Source organism: Aulostomus chinensis, chromosome 8, assembly GCF_037954235.1.
Source record: "Aulostomus chinensis isolate RoL2024-O1b breed Wild chromosome 8, RoL_Achi_v1.0, whole genome shotgun sequence".
Lineage (NCBI taxonomy): Eukaryota > Metazoa > Chordata > Actinopteri > Syngnathiformes > Aulostomidae > Aulostomus > Aulostomus chinensis.
The window spans coordinates 6,453,050-6,476,851 of NC_141327.1; the positions used below are offsets into that span (position 1 = coordinate 6,453,050).

The 23,802-nt window shown below is 43.3% G+C and overlaps 1 protein-coding gene across 1 annotated transcript; it reads right to left on the minus strand.

The window, feature by feature from the left end:
- Positions 1-364: 364 nt before the first annotated feature.
- On the minus strand, positions 365-14,246 carry lrpap1 (low density lipoprotein receptor-related protein associated protein 1). Its single transcript, XM_086210650.1, has 8 exons — positions 13,960-14,246; positions 12,483-12,627; positions 9,821-9,951; positions 7,614-7,734; positions 4,415-4,570; positions 2,409-2,491; positions 1,773-1,949; positions 365-612 (listed from the first exon to the last, which is right to left on the minus strand). Exons 1-8 carry the CDS (start codon positions 14,116-14,118, stop codon positions 544-546), a joined length of 1,041 nt encoding a protein of 346 aa, XP_086066776.1. The 5' UTR covers positions 14,119-14,246; the 3' UTR covers positions 365-543.
- Positions 14,247-23,802: the final 9,556 nt, after the last annotated feature.

Consider the following 23,802-nt stretch of genomic DNA (forward strand, 5'->3'; position numbering starts at 1 on the left):
TAGACGTAACATTCAGCAGACTCCTACAAAAACACAGCAGGCCACAGTAAGTAGCATTTAGTACTTGTGCTGCCTTTGCTAGAAAAGGAGGACACCTAAATTGTCTCTCAGCAACATCAAAGGGTAAAACTGACTTCAACATCTCTACAGAAATCATCTCCAAAAAACATGTTCTTGGAACACTACCACATTCCGTTTTTGTACAACCAGAAATTTTTTCAACATCTGTCTATAGTTCGACAAATAACCATTGTTCCTGAGTACAAACCTAGTAAATAATTACTATCTTTGTTTACTCTGTACCAAGACTAATAATCTGACTTTTATCACAGAAAATCTCATGTGCACGAATGTACAAACAACCCTCAATTAATTAATTTAATGATTTGAAAAATCAACAAGTGAACAGTAGAAAAGTAGCAAACTTTCCGTTGAAAATAATAATTCTTTTACAGTGGCAAAAGGGGAATGGAGCGTTTGCTCTGTGTGGGTGGAGGGGGAATGATCTCAGTTCAGCAGAGCTTCTCAATTCAGCAGAGCTTCTCAGAGCTCATTGTGGACTAGTCCTTGACGAGAGATCTTGTTGTTCAAGTCCTGCAAATGTTTCTTCATCTGAAATTGAGATAAAGAATCAACAGTTAACATAAACTTAGCCTCTCCCTCTATTCTACTTTCCCTGTGTGCTTTAATCCTTAAATAAAACACACAAAGTCTACTCATGCTGGCTGTGCTTACGATGGCGTGTTCACCAATCACTGTTGTGCACCAACAATATCAGCAAGTGGTAACATATAACACTGAGTAGATTTAAGGTGTTAATAATTCACAAAACACTTTACAAACCAGGAATATTTATTGACCAGAATTTGCTCTGGATGCTCAAGAAAATAGGTATTACAGTTGATGCAGATTCAAGTTCTGAGTGTGCAGGGATGACGCATTTTTGTTTACCAAACCAGAAGTTAGCATAACCAATTGGATTTTTACATTGGATTTTCAATTACTATAGAAAATCAGCAATGCAGCAAATAAAAGCTCATGGGACATTTTGATTTAATTTAATGATCTTGAAGCACATATCAAATTGTTATCAGAAAGCTAACATTACGCTAGGAATGAAATAAACCAAGGATGCATGACTTCAGTCATCGGAACTAGCTTTGTGCTTCTCCTGTTTTCACTGGGATGATGTTCAAAGCCTGCAACAGCTTTGCCAGTCTTGTTTCGCCACCTGCTGGACACTGCTGTTTTTAAGGCACATCAGTGCTTCAAAACTGTGTGGTACTTAACCTTGAAGTTTTATTCCACAGAACAAAATATTAAAATATCTTCACCTTGTCTGAAGCACTTAATTTGTGCACTGAACCACTTTGAGGGGAGGGAACCAGACAATCAACAGTGCTAACTTATTTCGCAGTTTTAGGACTCATTCCTGCTTCACTTTATTGCTAAAGGGTGTGGAAATTCCCTGTGATTAATCTGCAGTGCTCTGCCTGCACACTGAATGGTTGGATTTATCCTTTATGATATTTTTACTTATCAAAGCTATTTCTCTGGGGGAGCTTTAACAGTTTTCTACATCCTTTTATGTAGCAGCAAAAACTTTTTTCCAAGTCCACAAACAAGCAGTATCAGTTGGTCTGAGTTCCTTTGTGACTGTATTTTTTTGCCCACTACAGCAATGTTTTGATCCTTTCCTGTGACTGTAAAACTACATTATTCTCTGGCTTTGAGTATCTAATAACAGGAAGTAAACATTTCTACACTCTCACCTTGTAGCCCATCTCCCTCGTCTTCTCAGCCAGTGTTCTGTACTTCTCCTTATTCCTCTTGATGTGCTCTTTGTCTCCTAAAGCCTCCACATGCTGCAGCTTCTGGTGGGAAAGCTCCAGCTGCTCCTGGTAATGGCTGTGCTTCTCCACCTTGGTCTCGAAGTGACGCAGCTCCTCCTAAATGAACAAGAACAAGGAGGGCAGTGAGCACAAGAGAGGTGTTTGTTCAGTTCACCTTCAATTACATGCACAGCTGCACAGGGGAGCTGATATGCATCTAAAGTACTGACTAGAGGGAAAATGTCAAAGAGAGAAGCACTAGCTGAGTGTTTTCCTGTTCTATATCGGATCTTGAAGCCATTTCAAAAAATGAAACTGAGTGTTCACTGCAAACCTGAGCTAAGAGGACAAAAGGTGAGAGGAACACATTTCTGATGTGTAATGCACAGAATGTGATCATAAGGAGGTAGGCTTCAGTCTTTTCTAGCTCAAGTATCACCTCACTACCATCAGTGTACAAACATTAATGTGGCTGTTACAACAAGAGCACTTGACTAAATCACCTCATGAAGTGCAGTGATTTATAAAAACGGTTCAGGAAACAAAATGGTGAAGGCCAATGTATTCGAGAGCTACCTTGAGAGAGTCCAGCTCATCTTCGCTGAGGTTAGATCTTTTGGCAGACTCCCACAGTTCAATCACACGAGGCTCCCGAAACTCTACATAGGGAAAACAGAAAGAAAAAAAAAATTCCAGGGAGTGTCTTGAGCCTCTACCATCACCTGGGGAGGGAACTTTAATATTACCATTCAGCAGAAGCTTAACAAAAAAAAAAGCTTGTATTCAAACCTCAGCTTGAGCTGCTGTCAGGGATTTCTCTTCACTTCACAGCTCCATAAGTACAACAAAACCGCATGTGTAACAAAACCAGACAGAGAAAGTGGGGAGGCTGTTTAGTGAAGAGAAAGGAGGACGAGACAGAGCGTCGGAGTGAGAAATAGCTTCAAGGGAATGAGGAGAGGAGAAGTAAATGAGTCAGGATGAATCAGCAGTAGAAACACACTCCCAAACACACTCCCACTGAAACCTACACAATCGAGACCCCACACACAGCCTGCCATACACTGCAAAAAACAGTCTGTCAAGTATATCTGTCTCATTTTTAAGTACAAATAAATAATATGAGAGAATCACTTGACAAGAAGCGTGTCATTTAGATTCAGAAGCTTGTTTTTAAGTAAGTGATTTGTGTTATTAGTTTCATGCCTTTCAATGAATATTTTAAATTTGAATATATTCCAAAATAAAGATAAAAACATAAACGCAATAGTGAAAATTAATATTCAAATGTGAAAAAAGTCACACAACGTCACTTGCCAGTTTGACAAGTGACTGTAGGTCAAGTGATGGCAAGTTCTCATCTGAATTACCAAACTTTGCTGCAGAGGCTAGAGAGAACGATCTTAAGCAAAAAGACGATGCAAAGATGCCATTTCCAGCTTAAGCATTAACAGTATCGGGAGGCTGCTTGTTCTCACTTCACACGCAACTCACGGGGAACAGAGAAAAAGAAAGAAAAAGAGAGAGAGGTCCACAGTGGGCAATAAATTAAGTTTTATTGTGTATATGACATGTGTTTGTAGGGATTGAGAGTGTTTATTGAACACCATGTGAAAGAGTGTTTTATTTTTTCTGCAGTCAGGTTTCCAGTAAAATCATGAAGCGACAGGGATGTGGTGAGTGTTTACATTAGTCAACAGCTGTAAATGTACGTAACATGCCTACATGGTAGAGCATGCGCAACAGAGACATACACCGGCCAAACTGGCTACCTCTGCTAATGTATTTGCATAAATAATAACATAATAATATCAGACTTTCCAAATGTTTTCAGAGCAAATGGGACCAACAGTGATTATGAAATTAATCACTATGCCAGGAATGTGTGACATCCACTGTTTTGTAGCCACAACAGTACAAAGTGCAACAACAGAACCAGCAACTTCTTCTCTGCTAGTTTGTATATAAAAACAAGCAAAATGCCTGAGCTACTGATCAAGGCACCGTGAGAAAAATATGAGGTTGGTCTCCAACTGCTGCATGAAGAGGGTGGGTTTAATGTAGAGAATAATGACTTACAAGCCCTTACTGTAATGCCTGGTATCTATACATACAACAACAAAAAAACATGGGGTTTGACTACAGTTACAAGCACATGTATCACAGTCAGTTACAAAGCACCACATTTAAAACAAAGGATAAAAATCAAACTCTTTTGATTCCCAAAAACAACAACAGAAAACCTTGTACCGCTACTATGATTTTTATATAATTTATCTTCAAATGAAAATGAAATTACTACATAATTTGTGTTTCTTTCATCCCTATCAATGAAAGGAGAAGGAGGAATAGAAGAAGAAAATTAAATCTCGACACAGTGCAGAAGAGTTAAATAACTCAAGGACAAACCGTTTTTAACGTCCTTGAACAGATGCACAACTGTAGAAAACGTCTGCTAAGCAGACACTTTTTATATTACTCTTCTTTTAAAGACAAATTCAAACTGAAAACAAAAGCCAAAACCTCATAACAGCTGTGATCTCCATGATCAGTTTAAATATGTAGAATGTGTTTTATCTCACCGCTGTCTTCTGTGAAACCCTCGTGGCTGAGCTTGCGGAGGCGCTCAAAGCCTTGGTTCAGGTCTCTCATTTTCTGCTTCAGCTCCGTGTGCTTCTGGTGCAGCACATGCTCTTTGGCATCACCCTCCAGGGGGGAGATCACATTCTTGTGTACCTCTGTAAGTCCAACAGACAGATGGGAGGGGGGGGGGGGGAGATGTAGGCAGGCAAGTTAAGAGTCAAAAGCCATTGTGTATGATGTCAGGATGGTAGAGGATGATTGTGATGGTGGTGGTGGGGGGTTAGATGGGAGCAAGGGCCGAAGAGGAGAATAGGGGATGAGTCAAAGAACCATGAAGAAGAAGTAAGGAAGGACGGAAGAAAAGATGTGACTGAAGCAATGACACACAGGAGTATCATTCAATAAATGAGACATTAGCAGTAGCTATAAAACCACCTGTAACATTTAAATAGTAATATTTTCTAACCTGATGAGGCTGTGAGACTCCTGTCAGTCTCACCCTAGAAAACGATGAGGAGCTCTAAACCTGCCAGCTGGACAACGTTCACTTTGGTTAGCTTTCCCTCAAAATGTATCCAAATATATGCCTTAACCAAATACTCCGAGAATCTGAGTTTGAGCATTTCCATCCACGTATATGAGCGATAAACAGTAGGTGGCACTAATACATCAACATGGTTTAGGAGATAGAGTGGCTGTCTGATGATTGGGAGGTTACATCAATTCCTGGCTCCTCTTATAGGAGACACTGAACTCCTAATTCATGGGCTGGCTAACAGTTTACATAGTAGCCTTTGCCATAATAATATAAGTGTGTGCGTGCGTGTGTGTGTGTGTGTGTGTGTGTGTGTGTGTGTGTGTGTGTGTGTGTGTGTGTGTGTGTGTGAGAACAGGTGGATGAGTATGGCTGAAATAGAGGGGGAGCTATCTATATGTAGCAAAATTACCATTTAATTGTCCACCAGGATGCAATTCCCCCCCTAGAAGAAGAGAAACTGCTGGCTGATAGCTCATGTGGTTCACTCCTATAGGTCAGATGTTCTGTAAGAACCCTCCGAAGAGGCACCCAGAAGGAGGCTGATCACTCAGACAACTTTCTTATGTTGCCACATTGACAGACAACCTAATCACTGATGTCCTGGGTAAAGTATGTGTTCGTTTGGGGGCCTATTTTCATTATTACACAACACCAAGGTCATGTCATAAGGCATGGAGATACATTAGGGTGTCTCTGATCTGTGGGTCTCTAGAGGCAGCCAACTGGCACCTGCAGGTCAAGCGGTGTGTAGCCATGGCGGTCGCCGAGGCAAAAACTCGGGTGTGGGAGGAGTTCTGTGAGGCCATGGAGAATGGCTATCAGTCAGCTCCAAAAAGGTCTGGATGGAGGGAGATCCGCCTTGGGTATCTCAAAGCTCTGGATGTTGTAGGTCTGTCTTGGTTGACACGTCCCTGCAACATTGCGTGGATGTTGGGGATGCCTTTGGAGTGGCAGACCGGGATGGTGGTCCCCATCTTTAAGAAAGGGGACCAGAGGGTGTGTTCCAACTACCAGGGGATCACATTCCTCAGCCTCCCGGGAAAGGTCTATGCCAGGGTACTGGAGAGGAGGGTCAGGGCGATACTGGAACCTCAGATCGAGGAGGAGCAATGTGGTTTTTGTCCCAGCTGCGGGTACTGGAAGGGGCATGGGAGTTTGCCCAACCAGTCCACATGTGTGGATTTGGAGAAGGCTTATGAACATGTTCCCAGGACAGAATTTCTAGGTGCAGCTGGCTGGGTAGAGGGGGCCGAGTTTAGTGGCGGGAGGATGTTGTCTCTGCTTTTTGCAGATGATGCAGTCCTCTTAGGTCCAAGAAACCACGACTTCCAGCTCTTGCTTCGGGCAGTTCGTAGCCAAATGAGAATCAGCACCTCCAAGTGTGGGGCCATGGTCCTCAGCCGGGAAAGGGTGGCCTACCCACTCCAGGTCTGGTGTGTGTGTGTGTGTGTGTGTGGGGGGGTCCTGCATCAGCCAGAGGAGTTTGACTATCTCGGGATCTTGTTCACGTATGAGGGTAGGATGGAGTGGGAGATTAACAGGTTGATTGGGGTGGCGTCCGGAGTGATGCGGACACTAAACCGGTCCATTGTGGTAAAGAGGGAGCTAAGCCAAAAGGCAAAGCCCTCAGTTTAGCAGTCAATTCACGTTCCAACCCTCATCTATGGTGATGAGCTCCAATGACCAAAAGAACAAGATCGCAAATGAGAGCAACATTTTAAAATGTGTAGAAAGCAAACTGTAGGAAATTTGGAATCTGACATGATGACTGACTTTTCGATTACAAGGTAAAGAGGAACTACTACTGGGGAACCTGGTGGAGGTGGTATGGGGGTGGACAGAGAACCTCCCTAAGACAGCTTGTGCCTAGATGAAAATGTGAAAGCATCAGACAAGCAGAAATACACCCCAGGCTTGTTCAAGACAAATGCAACACTGTGGAGCTCAGATGGAAAAAGTTCTGGCATGAAACACCTGCAAAGTGTCAGTCATGTCCAAAGGAGACGTGCCAGTCCTCCCCACATCAGTCTGAAACACAGGGGGGTTGTCAGCTCCACTTACAACTCTCTGCTTGATGAGATGTGAAAAGCACTGATGGAGCATGGGGCAGTGGGTGGGCAGCAACATTCACAGTATGATACCTGCTATCAGTTTGTGTAACCATAAGAACTGATGCCGCACTGCCTCAACAGACGGTTTCCTCAGCAGAGTGACAGAGCCAACACAAAGGTGACGCTGGGTGAGGAGGTGTTCTTCTTTGCAGTAATTTACACTGGAAACCGTCCCTGATATACCCAAAATATAAATTGGCCTGATCACTCTGCTAAATTCTACCAGTTTGATTTGAATATGCAAATGTAAAACTTGGACAGTATCCTCACACAGGCTAGGAAGCCAACCAGTGATAAGAACCATAATTATGCAGAGATGGGGAGCAGAGAAAGGAAACAGCCAGTTGGAGCTGACAAAGAGAGGCAGTGTACTTTACATCACCATGGTGATACCTAGTGATCTTTAGGTGAGCTTTCTTGAGATAACAAACAAGGACACGACAGAATAGAGAGGGAAAGGGGTTTAAAGTCTTATAAACACCACCACAGAAACTAGCAATACAAGTAAGCAAAGCTGTGAGAGCAGAGGACTTGATTCGCATAGCTCACCTTCAGTCCTGCTGACAGTATCCATGAGGATATTGTACTCATGGATCTTGTCCTTATGGTGCTGGAACTCCCTGTTGAGGCTCAGCAGCTCCTCATTGGAAAACTTCCCTGAGCTCTTGGCCTGGCAGGGTCATTCAAGAAACACTAACGTTGTTTGATTTGTAGCTGAGAAACGGATGCATTTGGGACAGTCGTGGATTATAGATAGGCTTATTGCAGCATAATCCCTTAGCAAGATGCTTGATAAAGTTTAAGAAGCATCAATTACACTAATGGCTTTAATATAGATGTGTGAAACTATACATGTTCAATGCAATGACCAAAAACAAGAATATAATTTGCTTGAGGCATCTGTAAACATCAAACCTTAAAAGTTATTGTTTGTATTTGCAATAAACCCGCTTATTGTGGACTGGACCCACTAGCCTCACTAAAATGTCTAGATGATATTAAGGCAGAGATGGCCTATAACGTTTTACAATCAGATAAAAAAAATACTGCTCTAGGCCCCAATCTCCTCCAGTTGCAGTCATCCAATCACATCAGATGCTATGTGAAGTGTGGATGCAGATGATGTGCATGTACGTATGCACCTATCCAGCCATTTAAAGTACTTATGTTCTGCCATATTGTTCTGAAGCACTTTGGCACAAACCTGCTTTGTTACATAAAGCACTCTACAACATCATCAACCTTTATTTAGTTCTAGGAAAAGACATTAAGGTTACATAAACGTAACCCCACTCAAATAGATGGACTAGTCAATGATAATTGAATTTCTAATGAATCTTCTATCTCAGGATGTCACTTTTCAACCTTGGTCCTAGAACAACTTCACTTTTAAAAGTGGAACTTAGCAAATTCAGACAGAGCTTGAGTGTAACTTTACTATGATTCTTTGCCATGAATAGCTGCACACTTGTGAATCTATTCCATGTGCAACATAAGCTATGTTTAGAAACTACTGGTGCGAGTGGGTATTAATCTTCTAACTGTAGGTCTAAAATTTAACAAACTCAGTAGCCAGATAAAAAAAAAAGATCCCAAAAACGATCTGGTGCACCCAACATTTTTTATGTGCCAACATCAACTCTCTTATACTGTAGCTGCAAAGGGCAGATTATCATCCAGCAGAGACAAAATGGGAGCCTTTAAATGGGTTTTCTTCCTACACATTTTGAGCTCTGCAGTTTTATTCTCACCACAGCACCTTGATTGATTCTCTTGTTACAAAAACATATTCATTTTATACCAATTAGTCCTACACATTTTGAGCTCTGCAGTTTTATTCTCACCACAGCACCTTGATTGATTCTCTTGTTACAAAAACATATTCATTTTATACCAATTAGTCATGGAGCCACTGTTTTAACTACTGCCTTAAAACCAGATGCCACTTAATTTACATAATTCTCAAATCCTCGCTTAATACTGTGATGAAAGTTTACAATACAACAATATACTAACATATTAAACATAATAATGCAAAAAAATCAACACATTTAAAAATTAACTTCTCCTACACACACAGCCTGTCTTCGAGAGGGCTAAGGTAGGTTTGACTGCCAGTCTTTATCTGTAAAAGCTCCCATCATGACTTTTGTAATTTAATGTAGTTCCTTCAAGAATAGCTTGGGGTGTATGACGTATGTATTGTGTCCCTGTGGCTGCAGATGCCACTGGCTTTGGGGCTGATGGGTTAAACATTTCAATTTAAGCAGTTTGAGAGTAAAATTTGAAACTTAGCTAGGTCCAAAAGTGTTTTAGAATTCACTTACCAACAGTGCATCCGCACATCTTTACTTTACAAATACAGGACTGTGTTAGGCAGGGATGTCACTTTGCTGTAGTACAAAAACCAAAGCACAGGGCTCTGCTGTACTCGAGCAACAGAAATAATCCCTGTCACATAAACACATTCATTCCCTCAAGAGCACAAACACTAACACTGCGTTACAGTACACCAGCAAAAACCCTGCCATCTGCATAGTTCCGGTGTATGTTTTGGTTGTCACAAATCCACAGGCAGACGTGCTGCCTCACCTGCAGCTGTGATTTTGTGTGTCACCAATGTTCTGTATCTCAAGCACCTGTATTTGTATCATAGAAAAACAACTATGTCACATTTTCGGAAATTAGGCATTGACCTGGTAATGAAGTACTGGTTTCTGTGACATCAGGCACCAAAACAACCTATGACCACACACCTTATTCCAGAGTTTATCCAGCTTCGGATCGTCAAATATATCACCGTCTTTGGTGTCATGATCCTTCAGGTAGTTGCTCTCTAGTGGTCGCATATCTCTTTTCCCATCCATTCCATACTTGGCCAGGATCACTGCAAAACACAACCACAAGATTTTCTTAAGACTTCAGTAAATTAAATCCATGACGCGGCACGATGGTGCAGTGTTTAGCACTGTCGCCTCACAGCAAGAAGGTTCCCGGTTCGAGCCCCAGCTCAGGCACAGGCTCTTTCTGTGTGGAGTCTGCATGTTCTCCCTTTGCCTGCATGGGTTCTCTCCAGGTACTCCAGCTTCCTCCCACAGTCCAATGACATCAAGAAGGGACTAGGCTAAATTGAATACTCTAAATTGACCAGAGGTGTGGCTGTGAGTGTGAATGGTTGTTTGTCTATATGTGTTGGCCCTGCGATGGATTGGTGAACCCTGCCTCTCACCTGAAGGTTGCTGGGATAGGCTCCAGCCCCCCCGCGATCCTTAACAGGATAAGTGGTAGAAAATGGATGGATGCATCTCCATGACATGAGTCAGGAAAGAATAACAACGGAAACCAGGAGAATCTAACCTAAATACTAATAAACTAACTCAGTTTCACATTTGAAATTACATAACCTTTGATATCATGTTATCAGTCCTGAAGTCATCACACATTTTCAAGAGACAAGCAAGAGGAGCTACATCCCTAAAAAAATCCACATCTGAAAATCAACTGAGCAGATTTTTAGTCCAGGTCCAGTCATAAGAATGGATCAAAAGAGAGGTAGCACATATTAGGAGCTTTGTTCCTTCATGCTGCTCCTAACCTGAAACACTTCTGAGGAGGAAAGTACACATTTACCATCCTGGTCACTCACTCACAGATAGCCTTCACACAGGCAAACCAAAAGCAGACAAAGAATTATTCAACTACTTTATGTGCATCTGCAAAATGCCATGACACAAACTCAAGTCGACTCTTTTTACGACAGACAAGTGATGATGCAGATAAAGAACATAGAGCGGCTCAATAGCTTAGCAGTTTTGTCCTGCTTGAGGACTTGGCTCAACTCTGTTCACTGCAGCAGCTGACTCAGCACCATCAAAATCCATCAGAGAGAGCACAGTGGTTGAGAGTCAATGTATAGGATTGGTTTATAATCCTCATAAACTGGCTACAGTCTCTGTATTACTCTTGGGCTCATATTCCTCATCTTTTATGGACACAGGTGAGACTAGGACATTTACAGGTGTCACCACCATGAAACATGCTCCATGTTCCCAGGTCAACCAATTTATGAGCAATATGCAAGATGTTCCCCCTCTTCTTAGTGTAAGGCAGGGTCTTGAGTCCAATCAGAAAGACTTAAGGAGAAGGGCATGATTTGAGGTGGTCCTGCCTAAAGATTTATATTCAGCTTACAAAGGAATGTAGAGGCCGCACGGTTCTGGGTGATGCTGCAAAGTCACTCCACCACTGGGCAGGAGTTCAAGTGACTGGATCACCTCCCCGCCTGCAACAGTGGAAAGGGTATACCCCCAACTCTGTCTGAATTATTTATAAATCTGCCACAGTTCAACTGCATACTGAAGAGTATACAGTAACTCATGTGAACTATTTGATCAGGACAGATTACACAACTTCCAAGTACAGCAAATAATTGGTGCAAAGTGACCCTCCACAATACCAGGGAAGGAATTAATTCAGTTGGTTGCCAATACAAAAAGATGTTTTCTCATTAAAATAAATAAATAAAATCCAAGATAAGTTTCTTTCTGAGGCTGCAAAGAACTGAAATTCATCTTGTGACTGGTCCCACCAACCACCAACATGTAAGACGTACTGTTTGACTAGTTGCCCATTACCAGGAATGAATGGATGCCACGGCAAGACTATTATTATACCATTATTCAACTTATTCCAGTGTCTCTTTTCAAAGAAGACAATAAAAAGTAATAATAAATTAATAAATTTAATTTATATTCTCATACACTTTGCAATCCAAATCAAAAAATTTTCACAAGCATGGGGACAGAGTTATGAGGGTTTGACTAATAACTGGAAAGTATTAAGAGATGCACCGATCCATGTTTTTGTGATTTCAACACAAAATTTTTAATTAATATTTTTATCATTATTATTGTTAATGGTATTATGTTTAAAGTTAAATCATGAGGCCATTTTATATCAATCGATCCATCCATTTTCTACCGCTTATCCTGTTAAGGGTTGTGAGGGGCCTGGAGCCTATCCCAACAGCTTTTGGGCGAGAGGTGGGGTTCCCCCTGGACAGGTCACCAGTCCATCGCAGGGCCAACACATATAGACCGACAACCATTCACACTCACAGTCACACCTACATTCATTTTAGAGAACTCAATCATCCTATTCCCCTCTTAGATGTCTTTGGACTGTGGGAGGAAGCTGGAGTATCCGGAGAGAACCCACGCAGGCACAGGGAGAACATGCTCCACATAGAAAGAGTCCCGTGCTCGGGTCTTGAACCCAGGACCTACTTGCTGTGAGGTGACAGTGTTAACCACTGCACCACCATGCCACCTAGTTTTATTTCAGTTAAGAAGCAGAAAGAATCTTCGGTGACTTCCCTTTTCAGAGAGTACAACATGAAGCAGGCAAAGAATGTCTCACCATTGAAGTTGCGACGAAGTTGGGCCTCCTTTTCCCCATTGTCGTCTAGCCCCTCCACCTTCATTTTCTTCCACTGCAATTCATCCTTCTCCTGGATTTTGAGGTCACTGTGAAGCTCAGCCTGCCTCACTGGGGACAACTGCATCTATACTCCCAAATACCACATATTGTAAGACATGAGTACAGGGAAAAATAACAGTTCAACCAAGACAGGCAGGAAAAGGAGACTGATACAGTAACAGCCCCACAACTCTGTGTCTTACATATGGAACTACAATTTTACTTCTTTAAACAAAAAAAAAGAAGAAAAAAAAACAAAATAACCCCCCCAAATCCAGTTATGTTTTCCAAACAATACACAGGAGCTGAAAAATTTCTACCTGGATTGTGAAGGTCCCTCAAATTATCTTCCATCAATTGTAAATAACAGTACCATTTTACAGTTTTGGCCCATTCAGGTTGTCTGGCCGGCTAGTTGACACTGACGGAAGACTGCCAGACTTGGCCCAGAACTCATTGCTATCTGGCTTATTTTAATAAAGAGAACTGGCTAAACAAGTGTCACATTGATGGCCATAATTGATCATTATTGGTGACTTAGCACATGCTGTATGTAGCCGGCTGTGTCTACTTTCTAAAAGTTTAACGTCAGTACAAACTGGACAACCCCATGAACCCAAAATATTGCCTAATTTATTGAGTTTGGTTCATTATTTTCTCAATGACAAGATTAAAAATCTATTTGTTCAGGTGACCTACAGTAGGTATATGGTTGAAAATGCAGCTTATTGTCTACTTCAACCATCATGTGAACATTAACTGTGTTTACAACAGCTGTGGAAAGTAGTTTAGAAAGTATTCTTACTTGAGTACTGTATTTCAGCTCACTGCTAAGGTATTGGAACATGACTAGAATATATCTATTTCAGGGGATTTTGTCCTTTTACTCCATTCATTTTCAAAGAAAACTTTGCACCACATAGGAAAAATGACAGAACCTAATGAAGATGGTAAACCTTCAAATTTGAAGCCTGTCAGCTGCAGGCGTAATCAGAGAAATGCAACAGGAACACAAACCTCTTCAACATGACCTTCAGATTTGAATACACAAACACCAGAATGTACCTTTACTTACTAAAGTATGTCAAATACTTTACTTGTGTAGAATTTCAAATGGAGACTTATTTTTATCAGACTAAAATTTACCAGGGCATTTTAACCTCCATATGAGGGAGGGAACTCTGTAAACCTCCGCCTCTGGTGTTAAATTGCTCTACTTGATTTTTCTCAACTAATTATATAGAAAATATGTGTCTAAATAAGATGGCGAGATTCATTGCTGTGTATTTTATCATCAGTACTCTGGTAGAGCTGCTAATGACAGTAGCTGCGACACCTGCTAACATCACGAGCCGAACTACTGACTGAGTTAAGCTCATTTTTAACCACACGGACTCTTAAATTGGGAGATACGTACTCGGTTTGCCTTTTCCCAAACCTGGTTCAGCTTGGCTATCCGGAATTCCAACGCCTGTTCATCACCACCGCCTGGCTTGGGCTCGTTCACGTCACGAGAGTATTTCCCAGCTATTACACCCGCACTGAGACACAAAACTACGAGTAAACACCGTTTCATGTTCAAAAACTAAAGGATAACGACCCCCAAACTACCGACGAAACAAGAAAATAGCCGGACCGCCAGGTAGATATCACTGTTGCTGTTATTGCCCACCGGAGTACCAAAAGTCATGTGCCCCAAAAGGGGTGGGAATTTCCTTAGAACTTGCATTCTGGGATATGTAGTATAATTTGCCCCGTCTTTAAGTTATTTGTAAGCAGATAAGGACTTTCTTTAAACTACAATTCCCGAAATAATGCACCATCGTGTTGCTAGGCGACAGAGGCTGCAAAACCCCTGAGCAAATAGAAAGCCTCCACGCGTTGAGCTAACTAAATGTTGCTCACATCCTGACAGTGTGTTAAATCTCATCACGAATGTCTCATACACTCAGACTTTTAGTTCTTAAAATGAAGGAAGCATTTATGAGCAATAACAAAGTCATTCAATTAATACAAAAAATGATTGCGATTTTTGAAAAGTAACCGATCATTGATCATTTTCCCCATTACTTGTAAAGTGAATAAAGAATTATACTTTATACTGGATATGAAGGGAATCATTAGATGGTTATAGTGTGCGCACATACACGCACACGCACGCACGCACACACAAACAGCTATCCTACAAATCCTTCAAGTCAACAACTGATATTGTCCATCACAAACATATTTCAACAACACTTACTCAATCAGTAAAGGAAAGAATAAAAACAACCTCAGTGAACTGATTTCTTTGGAAAGAACTGGATTATATGGTTTACTCTTTTCTACACAATAACTGAGCTGAATCCAGTTAGGCTATATTAAACTGGGAACAGGAGAGGGGAATGTGACAACCCCCTCTTTTGACAATACGGTTTTCAAACGCTAATGTAGATAAATCTCATTTAACTGCGGCTGATTTGGAGCCGACTGTGTGGAATTTTGGGTGACTGGCATGTTGCATTCCACACTCACCAGAGGACCAGAGGATCTAAACTCAGACAAATTTAATTAGATGTATCATACGTCTGTCTGAATACAGAATGTGATTGGCTACCATTAGTTCCTCATATACAAAAAGCAGTTCCCACTCAGTTACTGTGATGTATAATTGTAGTAGCAGGGACCATTAATAATTTTAAAATGTATTGCCACAATTTTTAAAATCTAACTACAAAAATGAATGGTCAAACCCTAAGTTATCACAGTGGAAAACCTTAGGGTTTGACTATAAAACACATGAAAATATAAATTTCAAGGTGTCCGTAATTAAGAATTAATGGTCTGCACAGCCCCCCATAATTTCTGATGATGAATACCTCATGAGGCATTATCCTTCACTTAAAATACAGCTGCTATATACAGTATATATTCTTATTTTTCGGAACAGGGCCTAACACGCCTGTTATCATTTCAAAATCTTTTTTGTTTTCTGTAAATAAATAATCTTGTGCCTCTCAACAGTTTACGTCATGTAATAATCTCTATGGTGGGACTTGACTTGGTGGGACTTGACAGTTTAAACAGCTTTTCACTAACATTAACACATTTAGAGGCAGCACATGTGTGAAGAGGTCAAGAGCTATAGTGTGCTCATATTTGCTGTTGCTCTCATATTCTTACTGAATATGGAACATTTATAAGAGGATCTCAGTTCAAGGACACTCCTCTGAGTGCCAGGGTGTTAATCTTGTTTATGCTAGGTATAATAATATCTAACGTACAAACAGAAGACATGCAGAGGGTAATAGACGTATGTCAAGTAATTTGAGGACTTTGATCATTTTGAAGCCAAACTCTAATAACTTAAAGGCCACCAACCTGTTAGCGGCATGTTCTACATCAAAAATGCAACATCATTTTTATTTGACAATAATCAACCCTTTCCCTGAGAAGTACATGCTTTTATCACCAGTAGTGTTAACTAGCATATGATAAGGTAACAGGAAAAGGAACACTTACTCTTGATCTTCTTCTTGATCCAGCCCCTCTATGACGCTGCTCCTCACCACTTTGTTGTTTTACATCTTTATTTCCTGCACGTCTGCATATCAGACTCTGTCTTTAACGAGCGAAAAAATGTCGGCCAGAGATCTGCATTTAATGAATGTGTCTGCCTTTGAGGACAGCCAGGAAGCTTGAAATCGAAAGGTCAAACGCTGTCTCTGAAATTTGGGGTCTTTGCTTCCAACAAACTTTCAGCATCCTGGTGAGCTTCAGGCAATTTAATTTCAGATCCAAGTCATTTCTTGGTAATTATTAGAGGCCTATGTTCTAGAAATTAATGAGGTGTTTTCTACATTGTCCAAGTGATCATGCAGAATATTTGTAAATGCATGCATGAACGCCTTGTGGATGCAGATGCATCAACAACATTCTAATAAATAGATAAATCTACTGTAACTAATGGTCAGTTAATTCATTTGCCTGTGTATGCTTTTCTTTTTTCTGTGAAACATTTGTTAAAATTATATAAAACTTTTTTTTTTAAATATGGGAAGGCACAGTGGTGCAGTAGTTAGCAGTGTTGCCTCACTGCAAGAAAATTCCGGGTTTAAACCCTGGCTCAAGCATGGGGTCTTTCTGTGTGGAGTCTCCATGTTCTCCCTGTGCGTCTGTGGGTTCTCTCCGATACTCCAGCTTCCTCCCACAGTCCAAAGACATGCAAGAGGGGACGTGGTTAATTGGATACTCTAAATTGACTGTACGCGTGGCTGTGAGTGTTAATGGTTGTCGGTCTATATGTGTTGGCCCTGCGATGGACTGGCGACCTGTCCAGGGTGAACCCCGCCTCTCACCCGAAGGTTGCTGGATAGGCACCAGCCCCCCAGCGACCCTTAATAGGATAAGCGGTAGAAAATGGATGGATGGATTTTCTATAGTAATTTTAATAACCTCCTGCGTTGACCTGCGCATCCTTGAAGATTGAGTTGTCTGTGGAAATTGTGAGAGTTCAAAAACGGCGACAATTTCTCACAACACACACCAAGGAGAGTGTGCTGTTTTATTGGACAAAGGAATACAAGCGCGCGAACTCTGCAGTACGATTTGTCGTAGTTAGCAGTTCCTTAGCTGCATAAAAAAACAACAACACAGCGGTCCTTAAAGGGACAGTGGTTACCGCTAACAAGTTACAATCACGACCGTGAATACTTGAACAATAACGTGTTAACATTGCAATAATAACATTTGCCGTTGGTGGTGAATTATGACTATAGAAGTCACTACACACGTCCCCCCAGAATTCAACACAACAAAAAACTAAAGTCTACGGTTGAGGGGGCGAATCTGGCGGCCGCAACGGCTGCGTCGAACAGGAGAGTGAGAAACTGCATCCCCAGGGGGTGGAGGCAGGCGATCAACGGGATTGGGTGGTGGGGGAGGTGAGGGGGATGGGCCAGAAGGGAGAGAGCTAAGGGATAAATGTCTGTTTGGAGGCAGACCCCGCTTCGGCGGTTGAGCCACTTCAACCGGCCTAGCCAAGTCCAAGTGAGCTGGTTTGAGGCGGTCCACTGAGACCCGCTCAGGTTTACCCCCCATGTCAATGACGAAATGTTTCCGTCCCGCCTCCAAAACCCAGAAGGGGCCTTCATAAGGAGGGCGCAAAGGTCCCTTGTGTCCATCAACACAAATGAACACATACCCAGCTGACAGAAGGCCTTTGGGAATGTGAGAACCTGGCACACCATGGCAGGAGGTGGGCAGCGGTGCAAAGAGTCTGGCATTGTCCAACAGGGTGGAACGCTGTGCCGTGGCTGACCAGGGAGCAGAAGCGTTTGGCACAAAATCCCCAGGCACCCTCAGAGGCTGACCATAAACCAACTCCACAGAGGAAGACTGGAGATCCTCCTTAGGCGCCGTCCTGATGCCCAGCATGACCCACGGGAGCCTGTCGATCCAGTTGCTGTCCTTCAAACTGGCATGGAGGGCTGCCTTCATCGTTCTGTGGAAACGTTCACAAAGGCCGTTGCCTTGTGGGTGATAGGCAGTGGGGCGATGCAACTTCACCCCTAAGCTGTCTGCTACCACACTCCAAAGCCCAGAAGTGAACTGCACGCTGCGATCAGAGGAGATATCCGAGGGGGTGCCAAAACGGGATATCCAGGTGCCAATGAACGCCCGTGCCACGTCAACTGATGTAATGGACGACAGTGGGGCGACCTCTGCCCAACGTGTGGTGCGGTCGACCATAGTCAACAGGTGAGTGTACCCCTGCGAAGGGGGCAGAGGGCCAACCAGGTCAATATTAACATGATCGAAACGTTGCTCGGGCACATGAAAATGTTCCAAAGGGGCCTTTGTGTGGCGGTGCACCTTGGCCTGCTGGCACTCCACGCAGGTGTTAGCCCAACCTCTTACATCTTTTTTCAGGCCATGCCACACGAACTTGGCTGCCACCAGCCTTTGAGAGGCCTTGGTCCCCGGATGAGAGAGGCCATGGACAGCATCGAAAACCGGGTGCCGCCATCTCAAGGGGACTACAGGCCGAGGGGTGCCCGTGGAGACATCACAAAGCAGAGTGGTGTCGGTGCTGCCAAACACCACGTCCCTCAGCTGTAAGCCTGTAGTGGACGACTGGCATTGCTGCACTGTAGTGTCGGCAGCCTGGTCCTTCGCCATACTGCTGTAGTCGAGACCCAGGTGGACTGCTCCAGCAACAGCCCGGGAGAGGCAGTCAGCAACATGGTTATCCTTCCCTGCCACGTGTTGAATGTCAGTGGTGAACTCGGACACATAGGTCGGCTGACGTTGCTGTCGGGCGGACCATGGCTCTGCCACTTTGGACATGGCGAAGGTCAGAGGTTTGTGGTCAACGTAAACAGTGAACCGGCAACCCTCTAGCATGTGCCAAAAATGGCGGATGGTGAGGTACACGCCCAGCAGCTCTCGATCGAAAGTACTGTACATCTGCTCAGTGGGGCGCAACTGCCTACTGAAGAAAGCGAGAGGCTGCCAGGCGCCGTCCACCCACTGTTCATATACTGCCCCCACTGTGTAGTCGGAAGCATCCGTGGTCAGTGCTACAGGGGCAGAGGGGGAGGGATGTGCGAGCATGGTAGCCTGTGCCAAAGCCGTTTTAGTGTCAATGAAAGCCTCGATCCTGTTCTCAGTCCAGTCCACAACGTGCTTGGGCTTCCTGCCTTTCAGGGCCTCATAAAGAGGCCGCATAGTGCGGGCTGCCCCGGGAATGAAACGATGATAAAAGTTCACCATGCCAAGAAACTCTTGCAGGGATCTCACGGTGACTGGGCACGGAAACATTGCGACGGCTTCCACTTTGGACGGAAGAGGGACTGCTCCCTCCTCTGTGACCCCGTGGCCCAGAAAATCTATGGTGGAGAGACCAAACTGGCACTTTGCCGGGTTGATGATAAGCCAGTGTTGACTGAGCCGTTGAAAAAGAGCTCGAAGGTGTGCCAGGTGCTCGGACGTGGAAGAACTCGCCACCAGGATGTCATCAAGGTACACAAAAACGAAGGGGAGGTCCCGCAGCAAGGAGTCCATCAGACGTTGGAAGGTTTGAGTGGCATTTTTAAGGCCGAAAGGCATGCGCAGAAACTCAAACAATCCAAAAGGTGTGATCACTGCTGTTTTGGGGATGTCAGGGGGGTGGACGGGCACCTGATGGTAGCCCCTGACGAGGTCCACCTTGGAGAAAATCACCTTGCCAGCCAGGTGAGCTGAGAAATCCTGGATGTGTGGCACTGGGTAGCGGTCAGGTGTTGTTGAGTCATTGAGCCGTCGATAGTCCCCACAAGGGTGGCAGCCGCCACCGGGTTTGGGGACCATGTGGAGAGGAGAGGCCCAAGGACTCTTAGAACGGCGGACTATGCCCAGGCGCTCCATGTTGTCGAACTCTGTCTTGGCCACAGCCAGTTTGGCCGGGTCCAGGCGCCGTGCGCGGGCGTAGACAGGCGGGCCAGTGGTGGCGATGTGGTGCTCTACCCCATGTTTGGCAGTCGTCGAGGTGAAGGTTGGCTGTGTGAGTGCGGGGAATTCAGCGAGTAGGCGGTGAAAAACGTCTGTGAGGGGGAGTATGCTGGAGAGGTGGATGGCATCAGACGAGCTGAGTGTGCACGCGTAAGAACAAAAAGTGACAGCATCTATCAAACGGTGATTTTTCATGTCCACTAGAAGTCCATGAGCTCACAAAAAGTCTGCCCCCAAGAGGGGTACAGCAACTCGCGCCGTAACAAAGTTCCAACCAAACCGCTGCCCGCCGAAGCACAGTTCAATGTACCTCATGCCGTATGTGCGAATGGGGCTTCCGTTAGCAGCTTCCATCGTAGGGCTGTGGCTGTTTGCCATCATGTCGAGCTGCGATGCAGGCAGGACGCTGCACAGTGCTCCCGTGTCGCAGAGGAAACGCCGTCCGGCGATGGAGTTGCAGATGAAAAGCAGCCTGCCATCGTTACCGACGCTCATGGCCACTAATGAGCGCCGGCCCTGGCGTTTCCCGCCTCGCTGAATGTGCACGGTGAACAGCATTTCTTGGCTTTAGGTCCAAATTTGGCGTGGTAAAAACATAATCCTGTAGCCGACTGTCGTTGAGGGACTGCTGCTGCGATGAGGGCGTGATCCTCAGAGGCACTAGTAGTGCCCGTAGGAAGAAGAGCAGCTGCACAGTGTTGTTGGCTGGCCAGGTAAAATTTATCAGCCTCTGCAGCCAAGTCTCTACAGTCAGTGGTAGCAGTATTGGCCAAAGCTGCCCTCACCTGGGTGGGCAGCTGACGTAGAAAAAGGTAAACAAAAAGAAAATCCGGTTTGTGCTCACCCAGCAGCTCGAGCATGCGGTCCATTAGCTCTGAGGGTTTGCTGTCCCCCAATCCGTGGAGAGAGAAAAGCTGGCTGGCCCGTTCAGCGTCGGAAAGTTCAAAAGTTTTTAATAGGTGAGCCTTTAGCGCAGCATACTTCCCGTCCGCTGGAGGAGACTTGAGAAAGCTCACCACTCTGGACGCCATTGAACTCCCCAGCGCGGAAACAACGTGGTAGTATTTAGTAGTATCCGCGGTGATGTCGCGTAGGGTGCACTGCGCCTCGGTCTGCGAGAACCACGCAGAGGCAGAGGATTCCCAAAACAGAGTTCACGGACATTTTAACGGTCTGGAATCGTCCAGCAAAGGAACGTCGGGGTCACCAGTGTGGAAATTGTGAGAGTTAAAAAACGGCAACAATTTCTCACAACGCACACCAAGGAGAGTGTGCCGTTTTATTGGACAAAGGAATACAAGCGCGCGAACTCTGCAGTACGATTTGTCGTAGTTAGCAATTCCTTAGCTGCATAAAAAAACAACAACACAGCGGTCCTTAAAGGGACAGTTGTTACCGCTAACAAGTTACAATCACGACCGTGAACACTTGAACAATAACGTGTTAACATTGCAATAATAACATTTGCCGTTGGTGGTGAATTATGACTATAGAAGTCACTACATGTCCATCTATTTTCTATACCACTTATCCTATATACTATAATACCACTTATCCTATATACTATAATACCACTTATCCTGTATACAATAACACTTACACTATTTATCCTCAGCCTGTCCCAGCTGTCATTTTTCGAGTGGCAGGGTATAACTTAAACAGATCATCAGTCTTTCAGTGGTCCAATATATAAAGTACCTGGAGAGATCCCACGCTGACATGGGCAGAACACACCAACAAAGAAGGGCCTCAGCCAGCAATAAGATTTGAAACCAGACGATTGAGCCAGTGGGTCTCAAACTGTTCTCAGATGATCAGTGTAAAAGAAAGCAACAGTTGGATGTTGTTGCTGTTGTTTTAACAATATTCTTGAAAAAAAAAAAAGCTACCTCCCCAGGGAAAAAAAACCCAAACTTTGTGCACATGTAAAGTTCCACACCGAACACCCTCAACTGGAATTGTGGGGTGATGTAGCACTGTGGTACGTCATCACACATCTTCATAACAGATAAGTGTTCGGCTGACTGCTATCACTCAGCAACTTTCACCAAAATGGAGAGCCACATGTGCCGAAATTTTTCAGATGATTCAAGCTGGCAGAGGTCCATCCCAGTTTGTATTCTTAAATTTATTAAGACCTAACCCCACAGTTTTCCCTCAAGTGTAACCAGCACAGGTCCTTCCAGTCTTCAGGCTTTCTTCTGCATGATCCATCGAGAGGTCTTCATATGAACCATAGGCTCCTGTAAACAGCAACTGCAAAATCTCACAAATTTATCTTGATTAAGACAGGTCTTTTGGACATCAGTATAACCATCAATGCAGTCAGTCTTTCTAAAACAAATTACAAATGTATCTAACTTGTACACAAATTCAAATTTTTTCTTGAATTTTCAATACTAGTTTGAAATCTACCTTGACATATATTGTAGCAGAGAGAGCACAGAGTGTGTGTGGCCATTTTTTAAATTTTCATTTAGGACATAACATGATATTTAATCTTATATATGTTGTAACATATAAACAAAATAATCATATAACATAATATGATATACATACCAAAAAACACATGTAGACTGTGAATTAAAAAAAAAAAGGTTTTCTTCATTTCTAAAACCCTTCGAAAATCCATCCATCCATCCATTTTCTATCCTACTTAAAGGGGTTCTTGCTTAAGGATACTTTGACATCATCACTGGGAGGAGCAAACCAGCGACCCTTCAGTTGCTGGACGGCCACCCTGCCTCTGAGCTGTGCCGATTCCCCCCTTGAATTTACCACATTGTTTCCTGATCATAGACAACAAATAATGAGCAAAGATTAAAGAACTGAGCAAAACTGGGCCAATATTAACATCAGCTGTCAGACTGATACTAAAACATTCAAAAATTACCCATATAACACTGGTGATGTGCCAATATTATTGTGCATTACAGTGCCAAATGATTTAAGTTTAAAACCCAGATGATCCAAAATAATATGTCTTGTCAAGCATTGTGATCTGTTGATGTTAATGATTCCAACAATATTTTTAATTATCATTTGCTTTCTTCCTCAAAATGTCTGGCCCTGACTCACTGCTGAGCTATTACTTTGGTAGTGATTTGTTTGGAGCCTGAAAAAATATGTCTGCCAGCGAGAGTCTGTGTAGTGGGAAGTCGAGGAGGAGAGAAATATTAGGCAAGAGGGAGGTTGCCGCCCAGCAAACAACCCAAAGTACCTCAACTGTCACATAAACTATGTTTGATGATGGCATCAGTCTGTCTCCCTTTGGCATCTGTCAGGTGGAGCCAAAGAAATTGACTGAGACACAGAGCAAAGACAGGATGAAAGAAAGCAGGCAAATATAGAGGAAGAAATAAACAGAGACATCAAGCTACAGCTGTAGCTGGTGTTTTATCAGCAGCTTGTGTTGGTTTGGAGCGAGTAAGAAACATAATGGAATGATGGATGCACTCAATCATGATCATGAACAAACACAGTCATTAAGATCAAGTGACTGCAATAAACAGGCTTGTATCATCTTATTAGGCATGCTAATTTGTCTGTAGGGAACAACAAGAGCAGACATCACATTAACTTGATGTCCATTTTAGCTTGAATTAACTCTTCACTAATAAAACTGAGATTTTCAAAATCTCTTAACATTTGCTTAATGGTACTTTCTAGAGCTCTGAGAGTGTCTGCACTTGTTATTACAAAAGCAGTTTTCCTACATTTTGCAGTGGAACAAAAATGTATTTAAATCCTTAATGTATTTTTAATGACTGCAGATATACTAAACATG

Excerpts from the sequence above, each read along its gene's own strand:
- lrpap1 (XM_086210650.1), bottom strand. The coding sequence starts at position 14,118 with ATGAAACGGTGTTTACTCGTAGTTTTGTGTCTCAGTGCGGGTGTAATA. Across the intron at positions 7,735-9,820 it reads TGGATAAACTCTGGAATAAG|GCCAAGAGCTCAGGGAAGTT; the intron begins GTGTGTGGTCAT and ends TGACCCTGCCAG. Across the intron at positions 613-1,772 it reads CGAGGGAGATGGGCTACAAG|ATGAAGAAACATTTGCAGGA; the intron begins GTGAGAGTGTAG and ends TCTCAATTTCAG.